Here is a 19,046-nt window from a genome sequence, read left to right on the forward strand (position 1 = left end):
CAAAGAACAGAGCCCAAATTTAGCTAAATTAGCTGAAAAGGGAGATTTATTGCTCAACAGGAAGACCAAAGGCTCAGGCTCCAGGCTAAAAAGGGAGTCCTGCAAGGGTCCAGGCAGCAGAGACTTTTCCACTATCTTATTCTAGTGCTGTTGTGCCTGCTGTAATGAATGTCTGCCCTAACAGCTCTGCATCTCTCCACCTAAGAGTCTAAATCCCAGGAGAGAGTTTCCATAGGCTGACCCCTTGCCCTGGGAATGGGGCAGTGTGGCCAGAATCCCATCAGGACTGTGCTGGATGGAGATAAGGCAATTCTCCAGAAGGAAAGAGGGGTCCTTCTGCTTACTGGAAATCAAAGGATGGATATGGGTGGCCAAAGAATCCTGGAGTCCACTCGAGACTCATAAGTGGATTCTCACGGAGCCATGAAAAGGAATACTTGGATTTTCAGGAGGGAGACTGCCATCTTGTTAGGCCAAAATGAAGGTCTCAATCAGGACCCGCCAGGAAACTCCTCCTCCACCTGTTGTCACCCTGACTCATGGCCCAGTATTAACAGCAGATTAATACCTGCTCCTTGGGGTGTAGACTCCATGTATTCTGAAAACAAGCTCTAATTAGCCCGGAACGTTGAGATAGAGCCTGCTTATGGCTGACAGCAAGATAAATATACCTAAATGGCCAAGGTGATTTGGAGTTGGTTTTCATTTTTCTCTTGTAATAACAAAAGCAATGGCAGAAGTGGGGGCTTGTTATCTCTGGCATGCCTGATGGATGACGAGGTGTCTGATCATCCAGCAACTGTGGCTCACAGGCGTCAAGCCATCTATCACCCGCCCCCACCCTGGCCCACCCGACAAAGCACTTCCATCCACATCAGAATTAGCATATATTCTCCTGAGATGATCCCAAGATAAGCTTGATGTTATTTCAAAAGTCAGAGATTCACTCTTTATTATGGGCTTTGAGATACCAGATTCTGTATTGAAGGATGGCTTTGACTGGAAAAAGCTTTGGTATATAACACAGACCTGAGTTCAAATCCAAGGTCCTGGCTGTGTGACTTTGAACAAGTCACTTCCCTTCTCTGAGCCTTGGCTCCTTTAAACAGACAGAATGATTCCAATCTCATAGAGCTGTTTGAATTAAACAAGAAAATGTATTCAGGGCACCCAGGAGATGGTTCCCATTCTCTCGATTTTTTTTTAAAAATGTTTTATTTATTTTGAGAGAGAGAAAGAGTGCACATGCATGAGCTGGGGAGGAGCAGAGAGAGGGAGAGAGAGAATCCCAAGCAGGCTCCATGCTGTCAGTGCAGAGCCGGAAGTGGGGCTCGATCCCATGAACCGAGAGATCAGGACCTGAGCAGAAATCAAGACAGAGCCCCTCCTATCCTCTAAGTTCTTATCTGTTGTCCCTCTCCAGTACTTACCTTCTCCTCGGCACCTACCCTGCACCAAGCCATGTGGGAGATGAACACAGACTCCGTCCTCAAGGAGATTCCTTCTCTTATATCAACACAAGTTAATTTACCAGACTAGCCAGCAGAGAACAGAGAATGGAAGAACAAACAGATAACTCTTGAAGGGGGTAGTGAGGATGTCCTATTCATGGGTAGAACGTTTGATCTCAAGCCACGTTCCCTCAGCAGACAGGGTCACTTGTGACCAACTGGGCCCTAAGATGACCACTAGGCCCTGTCCCAAACTAAGCCACAGATATATGTGCCACACGTGTACACATTGACCTAGGCCTAGGCACAAACACACATGCCCATGTGCACACCATACAGACCTGGACCCCCATACCCGTATACACACGGGTACACCCATACACATGAGGCAAAGTTGTACACGAATCTGTGCATACCATATACATAATACCCATGTGTATACACATACACACAAGGCAAAATCTATGAATGTGTGTACAGCATGCAAACATGGGCTATGTATATGTACACACATACAAGGGGCATGTGCAGTAGATGCAAAGACATGTGCGCAGCCAGGGGCACCCACACACATGTGCACGTGTTCTGTGTCGGCTAAATGCATCAGACAGCACTCATCAGAAATCCCTCCTATGCATCCACACCAGCGCTGTGGGTTGGCAGTGTTCCTGCAGCCCCTGGCGCCCTCCCGGAGCCCGAATTCCACTCAGCAAACTCCAGCTCGGCAGAAAATGGCTCTTTGGAAACCATCTAGACCACACAGACCTGCGATTGGTCTCTCAGCATGGATATAAGACCTCACAGGGGGCACAGGGCCCTGGGTTGGTGGGGCCTCATGGCTTCGGCTTGTCAGCCTAGACTGTAAGTGTGGAAGCCTGGCCTGGCCCTGAGCCCAGACAGGCAGACTCTGCCTGGTGTCTCATAGTGGTCAGCCTCAACAGTCCCTGGGTGTTATTCAACTCTGGACCATGCTGCTCTGGGGAGGGGAGGCGGGGGCGCAGAGTCTCTGTTCAAGAAGGGGAGAGGAAGCAGGTCCTCAAACAGCCTGAGCTCATCTGCTTCTGATTCTGCTTGTCCTGACTCTCTCCATCCGCCAGGGCCTGGCTTCTGCCCTCTGCCTCCAGGAAGCTTCCTCTGATTGCTCTGGCCTCTGGGTCTCTCTTTGTGCACCTCCAAGACTGCTCCTCACATTGCCCGCTCTTTCTGCTGGTAAACATGCTGTCTACCTCATATGTGGTGATGGGGGGAGGCTGTCCTTGTGCCCTCTCAGCTTGAAAGACAGGGCCAGGCAGCCTGTGTTCGTTCACCCTGGGCTGAATGCGTTCATTCATGTAGCCGTTAATTTAAAAATTCTTTACTGAGTGCTAGCTATGTGCCGGGACCTTGAAAATTAGCAGGGAACAAGATGCAGTCACACAAGAGGGTGTGATGGGTACCTATTTCAGCCAGGGTGGTCAGAGAAAGCCTCCTGGCGTGCCCTTTCATCCAGTGTAACTCCAAGACTCACGTGATAAGCCATCCCTGATCCCACAGGCTGGGTCTGTTCCCGCCCCAGAGCTTTCCACCTCACAGTATGCCGTAATACAACTTATATGGACACGCTCTTCTCCCCTCCCAGACTGCTAACATCCTCAGAACAATATTCCTATCTGGACCCTCTCAGTGACCCTAACACCCAACATATGACCTGCTCGGTCTCATGTTTATGTACATTTAAGTTTGTTAAGTTAACAAAAGGACAGATGAATGAATGAATAGACGAATGGGCATTTGCAGTAGGCTCTGAAGAATGAATAAGTGGCCCGCGAGTGGCAGGTGGCAAGGAGAGGGGCGAGGACATGGAGGTGTGAGATTAGACAGCATGTCTGCAAAATGGGTTTCGCTGGTTGATGTTGGGGGCGGGACTGGACATGGAGTAAAGGGGAGCTGGCAGGAGAGGAGCCGAGATTGTGCCCAGATTATAAAGGAATTATACCAGGCTAAGGATGTGATCCCATAAGCAGCAGGGAGCCATGCAAGGTTTACCTTCCGCCGTATTCCTTGGCACCTACCCCACTGCCCATATGGAGTTGGTGCTCAGTGAATGTGTATGGAATTGAAGGGTCCTGGAGGGAATGGACTGAGTTAGCGCTTCTTTGCCAGAAGCTGGGCAGTGACTAAGGGAGGCCTAAATGGAAGCAGAGTAGAGTCCTCTTGGCACCCAAAGAGCCCTCTTCCCGTCAGGGTGTCTGAAATCCCCGCATTAGAGAGCCATTTATTCGGGGCTTGATGTTATTTAGGGGGAGGCCTCCCTAGAGTTTCCAGAAAAGATGACACTCTCCTAATGGCAACTTATTGCCTACAAGAAAAGAACAAGGTCTTGGGGCTGGGGATGGGACAGGGAGTGTAAAGCAGAACCCAGTGTGCCAGTAAGAATTTGGCTGCTACAGTTTCTTTTCTTTTCTTTTTTTAATGTTTATTTATTTTTGAGAGATAGAGTGGGGGAGGGGCAGAGAAAGAAGGGGACAGAGGATCCAAAGTAGGCTCCGCGCTGACAACACAGAGCCCGATGTGGGGCTTGAACCCACAAACCATGAGATTATGACCTGAGTCGAAGTCCATGGCTTAACCAACTGAGCCATCCAGGCGTCCCCTCTTCCAGTTTCTTTAGAGAAAACCCTGACACAGACACTGTGAAGGAAAAATGGGGTAGGGCACTGGTCTTGAAGTTGTTGCTGGTTCACTGAGGGACTCAGGCAACCCTCTCCTCTGTCTGAGTCTTGGTTTCCTCCTCTGTGCAATGGGGACGTAGGAGACCTGTGTTGTTTATGTACTTGTCATTCAGCTCCTCTTCTTCTAGTGGGTGAAACCCAATATACCTCTGGAGGGCCCCCTGAGTCCATGCTGTTCAGATAGGCTGACCCGTTGGCCAATCAGAATCATAGTGGTCTGTTCAGGAATGGGCATGTGACCCAGCCTGGGCCAATGGGAACTAACCCTGGGACTTTTGGGAATGAGAAGGGCTCTTTTGCTTTTAGGGTAACTCAGCTGGGACAGTGTGATCCCAGGGATGCCCATGATTACTTCTCCACCTTTGAGGACACTCAGCCCGAGAATGAAGCCATCTAGAGGAAAGTGGAGATTACAAACGGAGAAAAAGGACAGATTCCAAATGACATCATTTGAGCTTCTAGATCCTGCCATCCCTGAAGCTAGTCCTAGGTCTTTACGTTGTTGGTCACATGTACCAGTACATCCGTCTTTTATTTTGCCTGAGCCAGTTTGGGTTGTATTTTCTTTTGCTTGCAGGAGAGGATCGCCCTGGGAGGGGCTCTTTCTTTCTGAGGGCCACATAGTTTTCTGTGGAGAAGCTGATTTGGGAGGCACCAGCATGTGGCCTGGTGAAGTGAAGATGAGGAGGCCTGGGGATGGTGCTTGGGGTGACTGCAGACACACACTGGGCTCAGTGGGGCCCACTCCACAGCCAAGCATAGCAGAAGGAGAGCCCGAAAGCAGAAGAGAACAACCCGATGAGACAGGCAGAAGAGTTTCACAAAGGAGCGAGGGTTTCATGGAGGTTCCTCACTGGCTTTGCTGCTTCCCTCTTGCCCCCCATAAGCTTATAATTCACCAAGCAGCCAGATGGATGGTTAGAGAACAAATCAGGTCACATCTCTCCCCTGCTTTAACCCCTCTATTTCCCCACTGCCTTGAGAATAAATTCCAAACTCCTTACTCTGTAGAGCCAATAAAGCCCCGTGAGATCTGACTGCTTCCCACCTGTCTCTTACCTTGTACATCCCTGCACCCCCCGCCCTTCTGCGCCCATGGTGTGGCCAGGCCTATGCCTGACACCTGTGTGTATACTGGAACTATTCATTGAATAGAAAAATAAATCAGTGATTGAAATGAGAACTGAAAAGTTTCCAGTGGATTCATCATCAAGGAATTGTCACTCAGTTGGGTCAAAAATCTCCAATGGAAAGGGTAAAGGGAAATATGGATTCGAGAGATTTCTGGAATGAGTTTCTATGGAGAAAAAGCAGACACTAAATGGATTTTTCTTCCTGGAATTTTTATGATCTTGAGGAAAAGAAGACCTTCATTGTTTTGACAGCAAAAACAGACTATAAAGGAAAGAATTGAGTCTATATCCACACTCAAACCTACACGTGTGATAAAATTGCGTAGAACTAAGTGCATACACTCACAAATGAGTACAAGTAAAACTGGGGAAATCTGAATAAGATCAGTGGATTGTATCAATGTCAGTATCCTGGTTGTGACTTTGTACTATATAGTTTTACAAGAGGCAACCATTAAAAGAAGTTGGGCAAAGGGTACCCACAGCCTCTTTGTATTATTTCTTAGAGCTGCATGTGAATCTACAATTATCTCAAAATAAAAAGTTTAATTTAGGAAACCACTATGTAAAAAATATTAATACATAATTGAGACGGGCCTACTTCAGGCCCTTCTATATAGCTCAGAGTTGAAAAAGACCCTAAAATATATAGGACACATCCTTGAACAGGGAGCAAAGAGACTTTGAGGGAGAAGACAGGGGAAATTAGGGAAGACAGAGTCTGGAAAATCAGAACCCACCCTGAGACTCAACAGACCTCCTGTAGGAAGGTGTCTGTGGTGTGTGTGTGGGGGGGGGGGGGGAGGGATGTGTGTGTGTGTGTGTGTGTGTGTTGGGGTAGGGGTGGGTGGGCAGGCACTGGGAGTTACAAATTAATGTACAAACTCACCATTAAACTATCCCATTATTCATTTTCAAAAGCATAGCTGTCTTAATCTGATAAGCAATTACAGTCTTGAAAATCAAGCACACTTGTATTGTTAGAGAAAAAATAAAAGCAAGTGAGAAAAATATGTGCGACATAACGACTGGACTGTCAGCTCAGTGAGAGACCAGAGCAGGATCCTTTTTGCTTGGCCGGATCCTGGTCGCACCAGTAGTAAGGAGGCAGAGGAAGCAGGGGGTAGGGGAAAGGTGGAAGGTAGACCAGTGCCTGAATTGTTGTTTCTGCCTGAGGGAACGAAGGAACAAAGGAATGGGGAGGCAGGGTGAACAGGTTTAGGATTGGCTGGTTTGAATAACTTCAGTGGCTCTGGGGTTTAGGGGCAATCTGTAACTGTAGCTGTCCCGTACTGGGTTTAGGGTGATAAGGGCAAGGAGGCAGCAGCCTCGGGGGGTGGGGGTGTGGGCTCTGGATTGGTTAGTTTGCCTATGAAAGGTGTTCCCAGGTGAGTCCCTTATCATCTCTAAGAATTGGCTAATCCTGGGAGAGGCCCTTTTCCCAGAGTCAGCCAGAACCCCCCCCCCCCCCTCCCCAGGTCAAAGCATCAGAAACGCAAGTTAACACAGTGCCCAAGATCCAGAATAGGTCCTGGTACTTTCTAGGGGTTCAATGAATATTTGCTGAGGGAAGGAAAGGAAGAGAGGAAAGGACAAACAGAGGAAAGGACGATCAGATGCCTGTACCATCCTCTCTAGTCCCTTGGGCAATGTGAGAACTCTCCTCTCCCCTCCCCTTCCCAGCCCTCCAGGAACTGTCCTCCTAACAGACAACTCAAATCCCTGATTATAGAAACACATCAAACGGGCTCACCAGGGGGCGATGTTCCAGCCGGCTCACCCTCTACCAGGCAGCTTTTCTATCCATCCACACTTATCACTCCTTTTATGCCTCAGATGACATTCTGTTGTTTTGTTTTGTTGGTGCTGCTTGTTGGTTTGTAGATAGGTAATGATGCAAAGAGAGAAAATTCAAGCAGCACTAAGGGCTGACCGTGAAAAGCAAGCCCCGGACCACTGGCCTTCCCTTCCCCAGCTCCCTGTTCCCTATCTGCACTGTTCTCACCCATCCCTCCAGAGAGCCACTCTGCGGAAGAGCATAACAGTTCATCTCCCGCGCCATCACATGCGTGCACATGATGTACACATTGTTCTCTGCTCCGCTTTTTCTCATGTAACAATATGTCCTGGAGCTTATTCCACATCTGTACATAGGGAACTGCCTCATTCCTCAAAGTCAGAATATAATACCCATAGTTTTAGTTGGGTCCTAGTTGATTTAAGCAGACACCTCATGATGAACAGACATCCAGGCTGTTTCCAATTCTGGCTTCTAATAACTATGCTGCACCAAATGGTCTGTGCATACATCCTTGTGCACAGGTATGGGTGTCTGTGGGATGTCTTGTGGAAGGTACATATGTGTTACATTTTCAGGTTACCACCCATAGAGATTCTATCAATTTACACGTTTTCCTTATATGTGAAAGATAATAGGTCTGTCTGTCTGTCTGATTTAATGCTTAGTATGGATGGCGAGTCTTCAAATCCTGGAGTCTGGCTGGGAGATGAAGCAGGTTTCAGGTTTGTAGTCTACACCAGCCAACTTTCTGACTCTGGGGGTGCAGGGGAGTCAGGAAGCAGATCAGGTCATCTCTATGGGCCTCGGTTTCCTCGTCTAAAAATGAGGAGAGGACTCTAGCTGGGGATCTGAAAGTTCCCTCCCACCTCTTATGTTCCAAGTCCTTCTGCCTCCCCAAACCTCTGCATCTTTGTCTATAAAGTGGGACTAATAGTCTCTACTTTGTTTATCTTGCCAGGTGATGTGAGTTTGTGGTGATATGGTAGAAAGTTGGGTGCAATGCCAAGGGAAGGAGTGATAATTGAACACTTTTGGAATCTCTTTCCAGACCCCCAGCATGGCTGGGGGCATTCAACATGTACTCAATTAAAATGTGAGGCTGGGGGCACCTGGGTGGTTCAGTCAGTTAAGTGCCCAACTTTGGCTGGGGTCATGATCTTCCAGTTGGTGAGTTCGAGCCCTGCATCAGTCTCTTTGCTGAGAGCCTGGAGCCTGCTTCAGATTCTGTGTCTCCCTCTCTTTCTGAACATCCCCTGCTCACGTTCTGTCTCTCTGTCTTTCTAAAATATGTAAAACATTAAAAATGATTTTAAATAAAAAAATAACTAAAATAAAATAAAACGGGAGGCTGAAGAAATATCGTATGGGGAGGCAGACTGATGTTGAGATGGTCTAGAGGTAGGAGATGACTTCACTGATGTTCCCTCGCCTAAAACGTAGTTCCCTCTAAGTAGGCCTGGCTGACTTCTGTGTCTATAGGCTGACCAAGGAGCCTGGCACACTGTGGGTTCCCCTTAAGTGTTTCAGGATGAAGGCTGTACTCAGGACTAGATGTGGCAGTGTTCTCTTCCAATGTGATTTTGGGGACTGACTGAGGAACAAGAGCCTTATCATCCATGCTTTTCTCCTCCCTACATCCCCTCTCCTCCTTTGCTTTGATGGGGTGGGTACCAACAGACTTCTTTCTGGTCCAAGGGCCACAAACTCCAATGTCCTGCCTTGGTGACTGGGGCAACCAGGCTCAGCTCCAGCTGGCCAAATTCTTGGTCCCAAATTCTTCCTGGTTTTTAAATGTTAGTTATTCAGTTTTTTTCAAATCACTGTGGCAGTCAAACAAAACCATCTGTGAGCAGGTGGTGGCCCCAGGCTACCAGGTTTGGCATTCTGAAAACTGTCCCTCTCTCCCACTGTACAGATGAGAAAATTGAGGCCCAGGGAGCCGGAGGCATTTGCCAGAAGTGACACAGTCAAGATCAGAACCCAAGTCCCAATTGTCCCCTACTTTTTTCCTCTGTCCTCTCCCCCCTTCTCTTTCTCCTTCTCTGTCTCTCTGTCTCTGTCTCTCCCTGTGTCTCTTTGGTGTTTGTCTCTGCTCTCAGTGTGCCTCTTTTAGTCTTTGTCACTATCTCCTATCCTCTCCTGTGTGTCTCGTTTTAACGGTGTGATTCCCTATCTCTCTGCCTCCCTCTGTCCTCTCCATGAGCGTTCTCTTAGACAACAAACCTTCGGAGCCGGGTGCAGAAGCGACCCAACATCAGCACCCCAGGCTCCGGCTCGCGCCTCGTCGCCGCCCCCGCCGCCCCCGCCGCCCCCGCCGCCCCCGCCGCCCCCGCCGCCCCCGCCGCCCCCGCCCCAGATTTCCGGGGGAGCTGGCGGGCGGGGTACCCACGGGGCCGGCTGCCGTCAGCGCCCCTTCCCGGCGTCCGCGACCCCTCCCCGCTGACCTCACCCGCGCCTCCGCCCCGCGCAGATATAAGCAGCGGCCCCTCCGAGAAGCGGGCAGCAGGGTCCGGGTCCTGCCAGCGCTCCCCGCCTCCTGATCCGCCGGCTCTAGGCCCCAAAACTCTGAACTCGGAGCCCCAGGATCTCGGACCGGTCCCGCGGAGCTCGCGCCCGGCAGGTAACCATCTCTGTTCCCTCGCCTCCCCGCAGGAGCGTCCGGGAGCACTGGAAAGGGAGCCCTCTCCACCAGCCCTCGGTGAGGCCGGGAAGAAGCCGCGGCTTTTGTCCCCCGAGCGCCTCCCGGAGCGTGGCACCCGCGCACCGGCTGGGGCGCTGCGCTCATACCCCCCGGGGCTTCCACAGCGCGGGCCGCGGGCTGGACGAGGCAGCTGGTGGTGCGGGCACACTGGTGGCGTTCACTCCTGTGCGCTCACGTCCTGGCCTCTGCAACGCTCGGCGCCCAGTGTCGGTAGGATGGAAAGTTCTCCATCCCACCCCTGCCTAGATGGCAGCTGTAGGTCCGCGCCGGGACGTCGGGGCAGAACTGGGCAGAGCTGGGTGTCCGGCGTCAGAGCCTGAGGGTTAGAATCCGAATCCTGACGTTAGAGACTGATTTTCGCGTTGGACTCGAATCTTAGCCTTAGAGTGTCAGCCTCAGCGTTAGAAACAATTTCACCGTTGAAATTAGGATTTTAGAGTCAGAACTGGTGGTTTCCTAGCTTAGCCAAAGAATCTTAGCATTGGAAATAGAATCTAAGCGTTGGAATTGGAACGGTGACATGGGAATTTGAATGTTGGGAAAGGAGCGTTGGACCAAAAATGTGGCGCCGGGAAGAATCTTAGCCTGCGTCGCAGGAATTAGCATTGTGGCCGTCGGGCCCCGCGCTCTTGGTGGCTACACTCCTGGCGAGCCTGCAGCGCGCTGGCTTCCCCAGCTCCGGGGGACACTGAGGAGTGGCGGTGGCCATGGGGTTCCCACGGCTTCCAGGCTCCTGCAGGCACAACTGGGCGCGGGCAGGTACTCCATGCATCTCTGTGGGTGAGGACACTCAGAGCCTGAGGCTGCCCCTACCCCACCCTAAGGTAGCAGGTGGACCTGGACGCAGGAGGGTGTTTGAATTTGTTACCCACCTTGGGGACCTGCTGGGACAGGAAAGGGGGAGATGGTGGAGGGCTGGAAGAGGGGCGCCGCCCGCTTATACTCTCTGTACTCCCAATCCTAGGCCCTGCAATGCCTGGCCCTTGGTTGCTGCTCGCCTTGGCGTTGACCTTGACCGTGGCTGGTATTCCGGGAGGCCGAGCCCAGCTGGAGGTGGCCCAGCACGAGGCCGGTGAGCACGCAGGCCTGGACGACCTCTTGCGCCAGGCAGAGCGCCTCCTCCTCCTCCAGGAAGACCTCCTGCGTCTGCGAGGGAATCAGGACGATGGAGAATCAGGTGAGGGGTGGGTCTGTCCTTCCTACCAGAGGCCCCCAAGAGGGTTGGGGGAAACCCAGATGCAGAGGTGGGGAGCAACTTGGTCATCCAAACTCTTGCCTTTCAGAAGCTTAGAAACTGTTGGCCATAACCTCCGCAGGATCATGAGCTGACCTTTTTCTGAGAACAGATTTCTATTCCATGCCCATCCTGGGAATGGTTTACAGAGAGCAGGCTTCCAGTGGGGAAGATTCTGTGCAGAGGATAGAGAAAAAGTCTCTCTGTATGTGACAGTTTTAATTACTACTTATTAGACTCGTATATGCCAGGCACTGTTCTAAGCCCTTCAAACACTTTATCACACTATTTAATCATCCTAACAAGCTCTTAGACTGATACTGTTATTACTCATTTTACACAGAAGAAAACTGAGGCTCAGGAAGTTAAGTAAGTTGCTTATGGTCACACAGCTAGGGAGTGGCAGAGCTAGGACTAGAACCAGAGGTCATGCCTTTGACCATCTGTATCTGTGTGTGTGTCTGTGATGTCTAAGAGGCTGTACAAGGCTGTGACTCTGGATGAGTGCTGCAGGGAATCTGCCTTAAGTAGGAGCAAGGCTGGAGTGGGCACTTGGGGGTCAGGAGGTCCCTCACTGGCCCCTTTCCTTCCCCAGAGTCCCAGATCATTCAACCCGACTGGCTCTCCAAGCGTCAGCATCCTGGCAAAAGGGAGGAGGAGGAGGCAGAAGACGGAGTTGAAGAGGAAGAAGAAGGAGGGGCCATGGGCCCCCACAAGCGGCAGCACCCTGGCCGGCGGGAGGATGTGGCTGCATGGTCAGAGGTAACCCAGCAGAAGCGGCAGCACCCTGGCCGGCGCTCCTCCTGGCTTGGGTACACTTTCACCAAGAGGCAGCACCCAGGCAGACGGCTGGTGGATCCCAAGGCCCAAAGGAGCTGGGAAGAAGAGGAAGAGGAGGTGGAGGAGGGAGAGCTGATGCCTGAGAAACGCCAACATCCGGGCAAGAGGGCTCTGGGAGGCCCATGTGAGCCCCAGGGAGCCTGTGGTCAAGCCAGCCTCCTGCTGGGGCTCCTGGATGACCTGAGCAGGGGTCAGGGGGCTGAGGAGAAGCGGCAGCATCCTGGGCGGCGGGCGGCCTGGGCCAGGGAGCCCCTGGAGGAGTGAACCCAGCTTCCTATCAAGTTTGGGGTCTAAGAATGTCTTAAGTCCTGTGGGTCCTATTCCCTTTGTGACCCCTTCTTTCCCTCCTCCTTAGATCCCTGACCATAAACCTGAGCCCCCTGTATGTACAACACCCAGTTCTCTGGCCTTGTTCCCCCTCCCCCTTCAGGGACATGAGAACGGGAGCCTGAATGAAAACCCTGGATTTCCCCACTTTGCACTGTTGGCAGGGGACAGATCCCAGAGTCCCTCTCCCCGCACCCCCACAGGCTGCTCCCCTTCCTTAGCCCTGGCTAAAAATGACCCTTCTGTGTCTTTTAAGGGATCCCCAGAGAGGAGCAGGGTGACTGGGTCCAGCAGCCAGTGAGGTCAGGGTGGGATTGAAGATGTGATGTCCAAATCCAGTTTCTATCCCCTGCTCCATGAGTCAAGATTTGCCACATGTCAACTTTATTTACCTCCAGAACTGGGGGTCTCCTCTGCTTCTTGGGCCTCCTTTTTGTGGGTGTGCAGAGCCCTGACCCATGGCTATGTTCTGCTTAGGGGAATGATGGCAGGTGGAGGCATCCTGTGCTGTGCTGTGTGGCGGTTGTGGGAATAAAGATGTGTGGGCGTATGTAAACAGCCCTGAATGCTGAACTTCTATATAACCCTCTAGGCGCCTTCCCCTTGTCCGTGTGATCATCATCTGAATGATAATAAAACATGCATCCAGATAATCTTGGAGCTCTTTGGCTCTAGTTTTTTCTCAGCTGGTGTGGGGTTTCTCTTTCTAACATTGAGGGGGACAGGATTAAGGCTCCTCAGTTCTGTTGAGAAGGGCATCAGGACTTGTAATCGTCATGGTTCAATGGCAAGAATCAACAATCTGTGTCATCTAGCAGAGACAGTGAGGACATAGGACTAGGCTGTGATTGGGAACTCAAACTAGCAGCCTCTGGGCCTGGGCAGGAAAGCAAGCCGGGTGCAGGACAAGAGGGACTGGGGCAAAATGAAGAGGCCAGCTAAGTGGAGACACTTAAATCCAAAAACTTGAACATCATGTGAATCAAATAATAACAACATATACACAACACTTGTTATGTGTCAGTCACTGTCCTGAGCAATTTACATATACTAATTCTTTTCTTTTTTTTAGTGTTTTATTTTTTTAAGTAATTTCTACACCCAACGTAGGGCTTGAACTCCCAACCCTGAGATTGGGAGCTGCAGACTCCTCCGACTGAGCCAGCTGAGCTTCCCTATATTAATTCTTTTAGTCCACACAATAATCCCTCTAGGTAGTATTACTATTATTATGCCCATTTTCCTGATGAAGAAACCAAGGTACAGAAAGGCTAAGTAACTTGTCTGAAGCTGAGTTTGGCCCACTCACTGTTGGTTTGCAACCTCTGATTTAAACTGCCCTCCGAGGGGGTCCCGGGTGGCTTAGTTGGTTAAGCAGTTAAGCCTCCGACTCTTTATTTTGGTTCAGGTCATGATCTCATGGTTTGTGGGATCAGACTCCTCGCTGACAGAACAGAGCCTCCTTGGGATTCTTTCTCTTCCTCTCTCTGCCCCTCCCCAGCTAGCTCTGTCTCTCACTCTCAAGATAAATACACTTAAAAACAAACAAACAAACTGAATTCCCAAATTTTCTCAAGCCTTAGACTCTGAATTAGACCACCATTTGTTTGGTGGATGGATGAGCTATTTGGCTTTTCTGCAAAACAGCTTTTGGTCACTTTCTTGGGCAGTGGAAGGAGGGGGCTAGAAGGGTATCTGAGCTCCAGCTCCTCTCCTTGGGGGACACATGGTTCAGGTGTGGTCGGGACAGAGGAAGACTTGTGGTTTATTAGATGCATGCACACCCACATCTCCAATATTATTCCCCAAAGCCCTCTGAAACATTAAGCATTTGATGGATTTGTGGATTTTTCTCACTTTCAGATGAAAGAACCAACACAGAGACTAGTGTCTTGCCCCAGGGTGCATGAAGCAGGTAGGGCTGGCCTTCCTTCATGCCTGACTTTCCACCCCACTGGGCTGCCTTCCTCTGGAAGGTCTTAAGACAACCTTAAAACACCAATTGTCACCATCAGGGCAAGTGGGGCCCTAATAACATTCCTTCTGCTCACAGTACCCCTCTGAAAGGTGAGTGCCCTAATAGAGGCAATGTGGACCACTGATACAGTACTTCCTTGGTGCTCAGTGCTTATAGATACTTTCTCAGTGAATCTCGTGACCACCCCAGGACAGTTACAATGTCCACGCAGTTGAAGAAAGTTGAGCTGCAGTTGAGTGTGAATAAGTGGAGGCCTTGACCAAGGATATACTCTACCCTCTTCCGCTTCCAAACTTGATTGATATGGGAGGTGGTGTTTCCTCCTCAGATATGGGAAGACTTGAAGAGAGTGAGAAACCCACCTCCTAGCCATTTAGGGTTTTTCCCTCTGCTCCTGTGAGTGATTGTACCAATGCACATGATGGAAAGGATCGGGCATTGGCTTCAGTCCCGGACAGATGATTAAACTAGTTGGAGCCTCAGTCTTCTCATCTGTAATATGGGCACAGCAATCCCTACGCCTCCCTCAGAGTTTTTCTAAGAAGTAAATGGGATGCAGTAATATGCGTACAGTCCTTGCACAGTGTGTGGCCCCAAGTAGACCGTTGATAAACAGCATTTTGAGATCTAGCGCCCCAGGACCAGAGGGACTCAAAACTGAACCTTGCAGAACAATTTACTCTTTCTTTCATTCATTCTCCAATCACACACACACACACAAAGTAAAACAAAACAAAACACATTTAAAAACAAAAATCAGTTACGGGCGCTTTATTATGAGTCCATGCCGGAACTGGAGCTTTATGGGTCTATGTGCTGCTCCCCCAAATACTCCCTCTCCTTCCCACTCTTATACTGGTGCCTTTTGTCCAGCTTAGGTTGCTGAGACAGAGATGCTCCACATGCTTCCCTAAACTCCCCCAGCCTCCCTTGCACTTGGGGTGAAGTCATGACTAGCCCTGGCCAATGAGCTGTGAGCAGACAGGTGTCACTCCCCAGCTGAGGCAGTTAGAGCCCATAAGTCTCCCTTACCCCTTTCTTCCTGCCTTAGAAGCCTGGGGGACCCACATGTTGAGATGGCAGAACACATGATGGGAGGATTCTAGACCCCAGAGTCACAAGGTAGAAGTTAGACACTGCACACCCACATCAGACTTCTCACGTGTGAGAAATAAACTCGTATTAAGTCACTGAGATTTCAGGGTTTATTTGTTACCGCGGCTGACTTAGCCAATCCTGACTAACACAGATGCCTCCTCCCTCGGTCTCTCTCCACTGAAATCCTTCCCATCTTTCCTTTCTTACATATGTCTGACTTTATTGAAGCTGCTTAGATCAGGGCCCAGCATGAAGTAGGTGCTTCACTGAGTGGATGTGGAAAGCTTCAGGTTACTTCCAGCCTAACTTCTTGGGGATCCCTGCCCTTAAGGGGCTCCCTTGCCAGTGAAGAGACAGACAAGCAAGCAGATGATGGCCATTTAGGGTAAGAAGTGTTGATTTTGGTGAGCAAAGCATGCAAGGGGAGCACAGATGAGGGGCCATTGGGTGAACAGGCTTCCCGGAGGGGGAAGCATCCGAGCTGAGTCAAAGGATGAACAAAAAGAAAGACATTTCAGGCAGAAGAAAAGAGCATTAACAAAGGCTTAGTGGGAAGAAATAATGTGTTATTGGAGTTGCTAACATCTGAAATCTGAGGTATTTTGGATCCTCCCTTTCCTCTTCCACCTTGTCCTCTAGCCCTGAAGGGGATGTGACTCATCCAGGCTTTGTGCCTTATCCAGTCCTCCCTCTCTCTCCCTGGTTCAGTCCAGTCCCCACACAGGGACTCAGACCACCATGGTTTGGATGTGTAAGAAAGCAGTGTGGTTTGGAGTGGAATCAGGGAAGGCTTCATTGGGGGGAAGGGACAGCTTTGAAGGATGAAAGAAAAAAAAATTCCTGAGCACTTCCTCTGGGGCCAAACATTAGGAAAAGTACTCTTTTTTAAATTTCATTATTTTCTTTAGAGGGAGAGAGGGCGCTGGGGAGGGACACAGGGGGAAAGAGAGAATCTCACGGCAAGTTTCATGCTCAGTGTGGAGCCAGATGGGCAGGTGGGGCGGCGGGGACACGGTTGTCAGACCCATAAACCATGAGATTATGACCTGAGCCGAAGTCAGACACTTAACCTATTGAGCCACCCAGGCACTTCTAGAGCCTTCTTCTCTCCTACTTTTTATATTACCTGTGTTCCCTTCTATGTGTCTTCCTGCACTGTGGAGGTTGGAAAGCAAAGACCATATTTCTCAGACTCCCTTGCAGCTAGAGTCTTGGATTCCACAGTAAGTTCTCCGCATGGACGGTTTCATGTGAGATTTGGAAGGCTGCTTTGACTACTCCTGCTGAAAAGCAGGGCTATAGTGAGGTGTGATGTTTCTGCAACAGCTTTCTGGTATCCAAACCCTAGCTTTGGAAGTATCTAGAGTCAGTTATGGATAGCAGCTTTCTGTCCAGCTTCACAGCTTTACCAGTATGTTTTTTTTTCTTTTTCTTTTCCTTCTAAAACAACTTTATTAGGCATATGTTTTACATGTAAAAATTACCCTGAATTGCAGGCATACAATTCAATGATTTTTAGTAATTTTTTAAAAACATTTTCAGACCCCCAGTAAGGTAATGCTTACAATGAATCTCTCTCTCTACCATCAGCCCCAGGCAGCCACTTACTACTTTTTCTCCATCAATCTGTCTTTCCTAGACATTTAGTACATATAGAATCATTCAATATGTGGTTTCTTGTTCCTGGCTTCTACCAATTAGCGCTTTTTTGAATTTCATCCATGATGCAGCATGTTTTGATAGTTTGTTCCTTTTTATTGCTGACTAGTGCTTCAAAGAGTGAGTTGTCAGGTTCAATAATCCCAATGGCTGTCTCCTCATTTCCCACTTTCCTGAGTGGAAACAGAGGAAACAGCTTCCCTGGCAGGTCACTTGTGTGGTATCACTCTGCAATCCTGCTCCTTAAGCCCTCGACAATTTCATAAACACCTAGTTCCAAAAGTGATTCTCAAAATATTCAACAGCTGGTTTAAGACAGGCATCAGTGAATCAGGACACATGTCCAGTTACAATGGATGGATTCAGATACACTTGTGAGGCCACAGCAGTGCCAGGGGCTGAATGCCAACCCTGTGTTACCTCTTTTTGCTTAACATTTCCAAAAGGATTTCTGGTTGCCCTGCTGAATTGATGGTTCACACTAGGTAACTCCTTACTCCTCCTTAACCGTCACTTCAGATGACACTTTGTCAGGATGTGGCACTGTATCTCTCCTGCCCCTTCCTTGAGGCTATCACAGTTTGTGATTATATCTGTCTTAGGCTGGGTGCCCCCAGCACCAGACCCCCGGACAAGGATTTGAGTCCAAGTAGTTTACCTGCAGGGTGGTCCCAGGGGTGTAAAGAGTTTGCTTGGAGAGTGATCCCAGGAAGTGGTCTGAGAGTTGGGGAGTGACTGGGAAAAGGGAGGGAAGTGCATGTGGAATGCATCAGTGAGCAGGTTTTCCTTGGGAAACTGTAGAACAGGCCTTAGAATTGTCCTACTCGATGGGGTGAGGAAGGTGGAGATTTTCCACTGATTCCCTTTGATCAGGGGTTGGGGGCTGCTCCTGGGGATGTTAACTTCCTGATGCTTCCAGCTTGCCCTGTGTGCCTGTCACAAGAAGGAGGCCATTGTGTGAAGAATCTCAGGATGCCATTATGTGTACTGCAAAGGTGAGAGCTGAGGGGATGGGGTGAGGTACCAGTAGGATCTGTCATAGTCCTCCTGGGTGATTTTTTCATAAAAGACTCCTCCCTCACCAAACTCTGTGCCCCATAAAGCAGGAGCCACTCCTGCGCCCCCAGCACCTAGGACAGTGCCTGGTGCAGAGCAAATATTTGTTGAGTATGAATGAAGGCCACTGGCCAGGGTGGACCTGGGATTTGAGACCAGGTCTGCCTTATTCCCCAGTCGGAGAGCGAGGTGGTGAGGCAAACCCATATATCGTAGGGTGCTATGCAGTCACTACAGACCTGCGAACCCGGCCCCACAGACAGACAGCCACGGAGCTGAGAGCTTATGTTGCAACCCAGTGTAACATCTACCCAATTACTCTGCCTTTTGAAACACTTTGGAGGGCACAAAGGGGCCCTCTTCAGGGGCCAGTTTTCACCTCTGCACTGTGCCACCGAGAACCTAGTTTGTGCAGGGCACTGTGGAAGGTACTGTCCACCCACCTTTTCCACCCCTACTCTATGGGTGGGAAACGCGTGGCTCAGAAGTGAAACGACTTGACTTGCCCAGGCCACACGTCTCATGTGGACGGCACCACAGGGCTCGCCTGGGTTCTGTAAGACAGCAAGTCCGGCAATCCTTCTTTTCCCCCTGCTGTTGCTTGCCCAGGCAGTTTTGGGAACCTGGAGAATGTTTCTCCAAGGAGCCACCTCTCATGAATTCAGCGAAGCTGCCTGCCCAGCTTTGCTGTGAAACATCTCAATATCGTGACTTCCTCTAATATGTTCTTTAATTAATTCTTTCTTCGAACCTTATTTTGATTAATTAAATCCAATCAGAGGACTAGTTTGCCAAGAGACTCAGTTCCTGCTTGGGCCTCTTGGGCGGCAAGAGAACATGTGGAGTTTCTTACCTGAAGGATGTTGGCAATTAGAGCCCATTTTGATTGCCCGAGTGCGAGCTGACTGCCTTGGAGAACATCAATTAGCTCAGTGGCTAAATTGTGCTGAGTTACAGGTTACCAAGGGGACCCGTGGTCAGTGCCAGGATTTAAGTGGCTCTGGTCTTCAGGGATCATCTTTCCTGAATCACAACCACGTTCCGGGCCTGGTAATTA

At 49.9% G+C, this 19,046-nt stretch overlaps 1 protein-coding gene across 3 annotated transcripts in view; it reads left to right on the plus strand.

Annotated features, from left to right (window-relative positions):
• The window catches only part of TRH (thyrotropin releasing hormone), a 72,099-nt gene extending 59,248 nt beyond the window's left edge, over positions 1–12,851 (plus strand). Inside the window, exons 1-3 of one of the 3 annotated variants that reach the window (XM_003982516.5) lie at positions 9,452–9,716; positions 10,762–10,974; positions 11,627–12,851. In XM_003982516.5, the coding sequence (XP_003982565.3) occupies positions 10,770–10,974; positions 11,627–12,135 (714 nt within the window). In that variant the 5' untranslated portion in view covers positions 9,452–9,716; positions 10,762–10,769 and the 3' untranslated portion in view covers positions 12,136–12,851. Of the gene's footprint in view, positions 1–9,451; positions 9,717–9,933; positions 10,120–10,761; positions 10,975–11,626 lie in introns of those variants that run through there. The other 2 variants (XM_023250047.2, XM_045051992.1) reach the window with 2 other exon arrangements.
• Positions 12,852–19,046: the final 6,195 nt, after the last annotated feature.

This window comes from Felis catus, chromosome A2 (genome assembly GCF_018350175.1).
Source record: "Felis catus isolate Fca126 chromosome A2, F.catus_Fca126_mat1.0, whole genome shotgun sequence".
NCBI lineage: Eukaryota > Metazoa > Chordata > Mammalia > Carnivora > Felidae > Felis > Felis catus.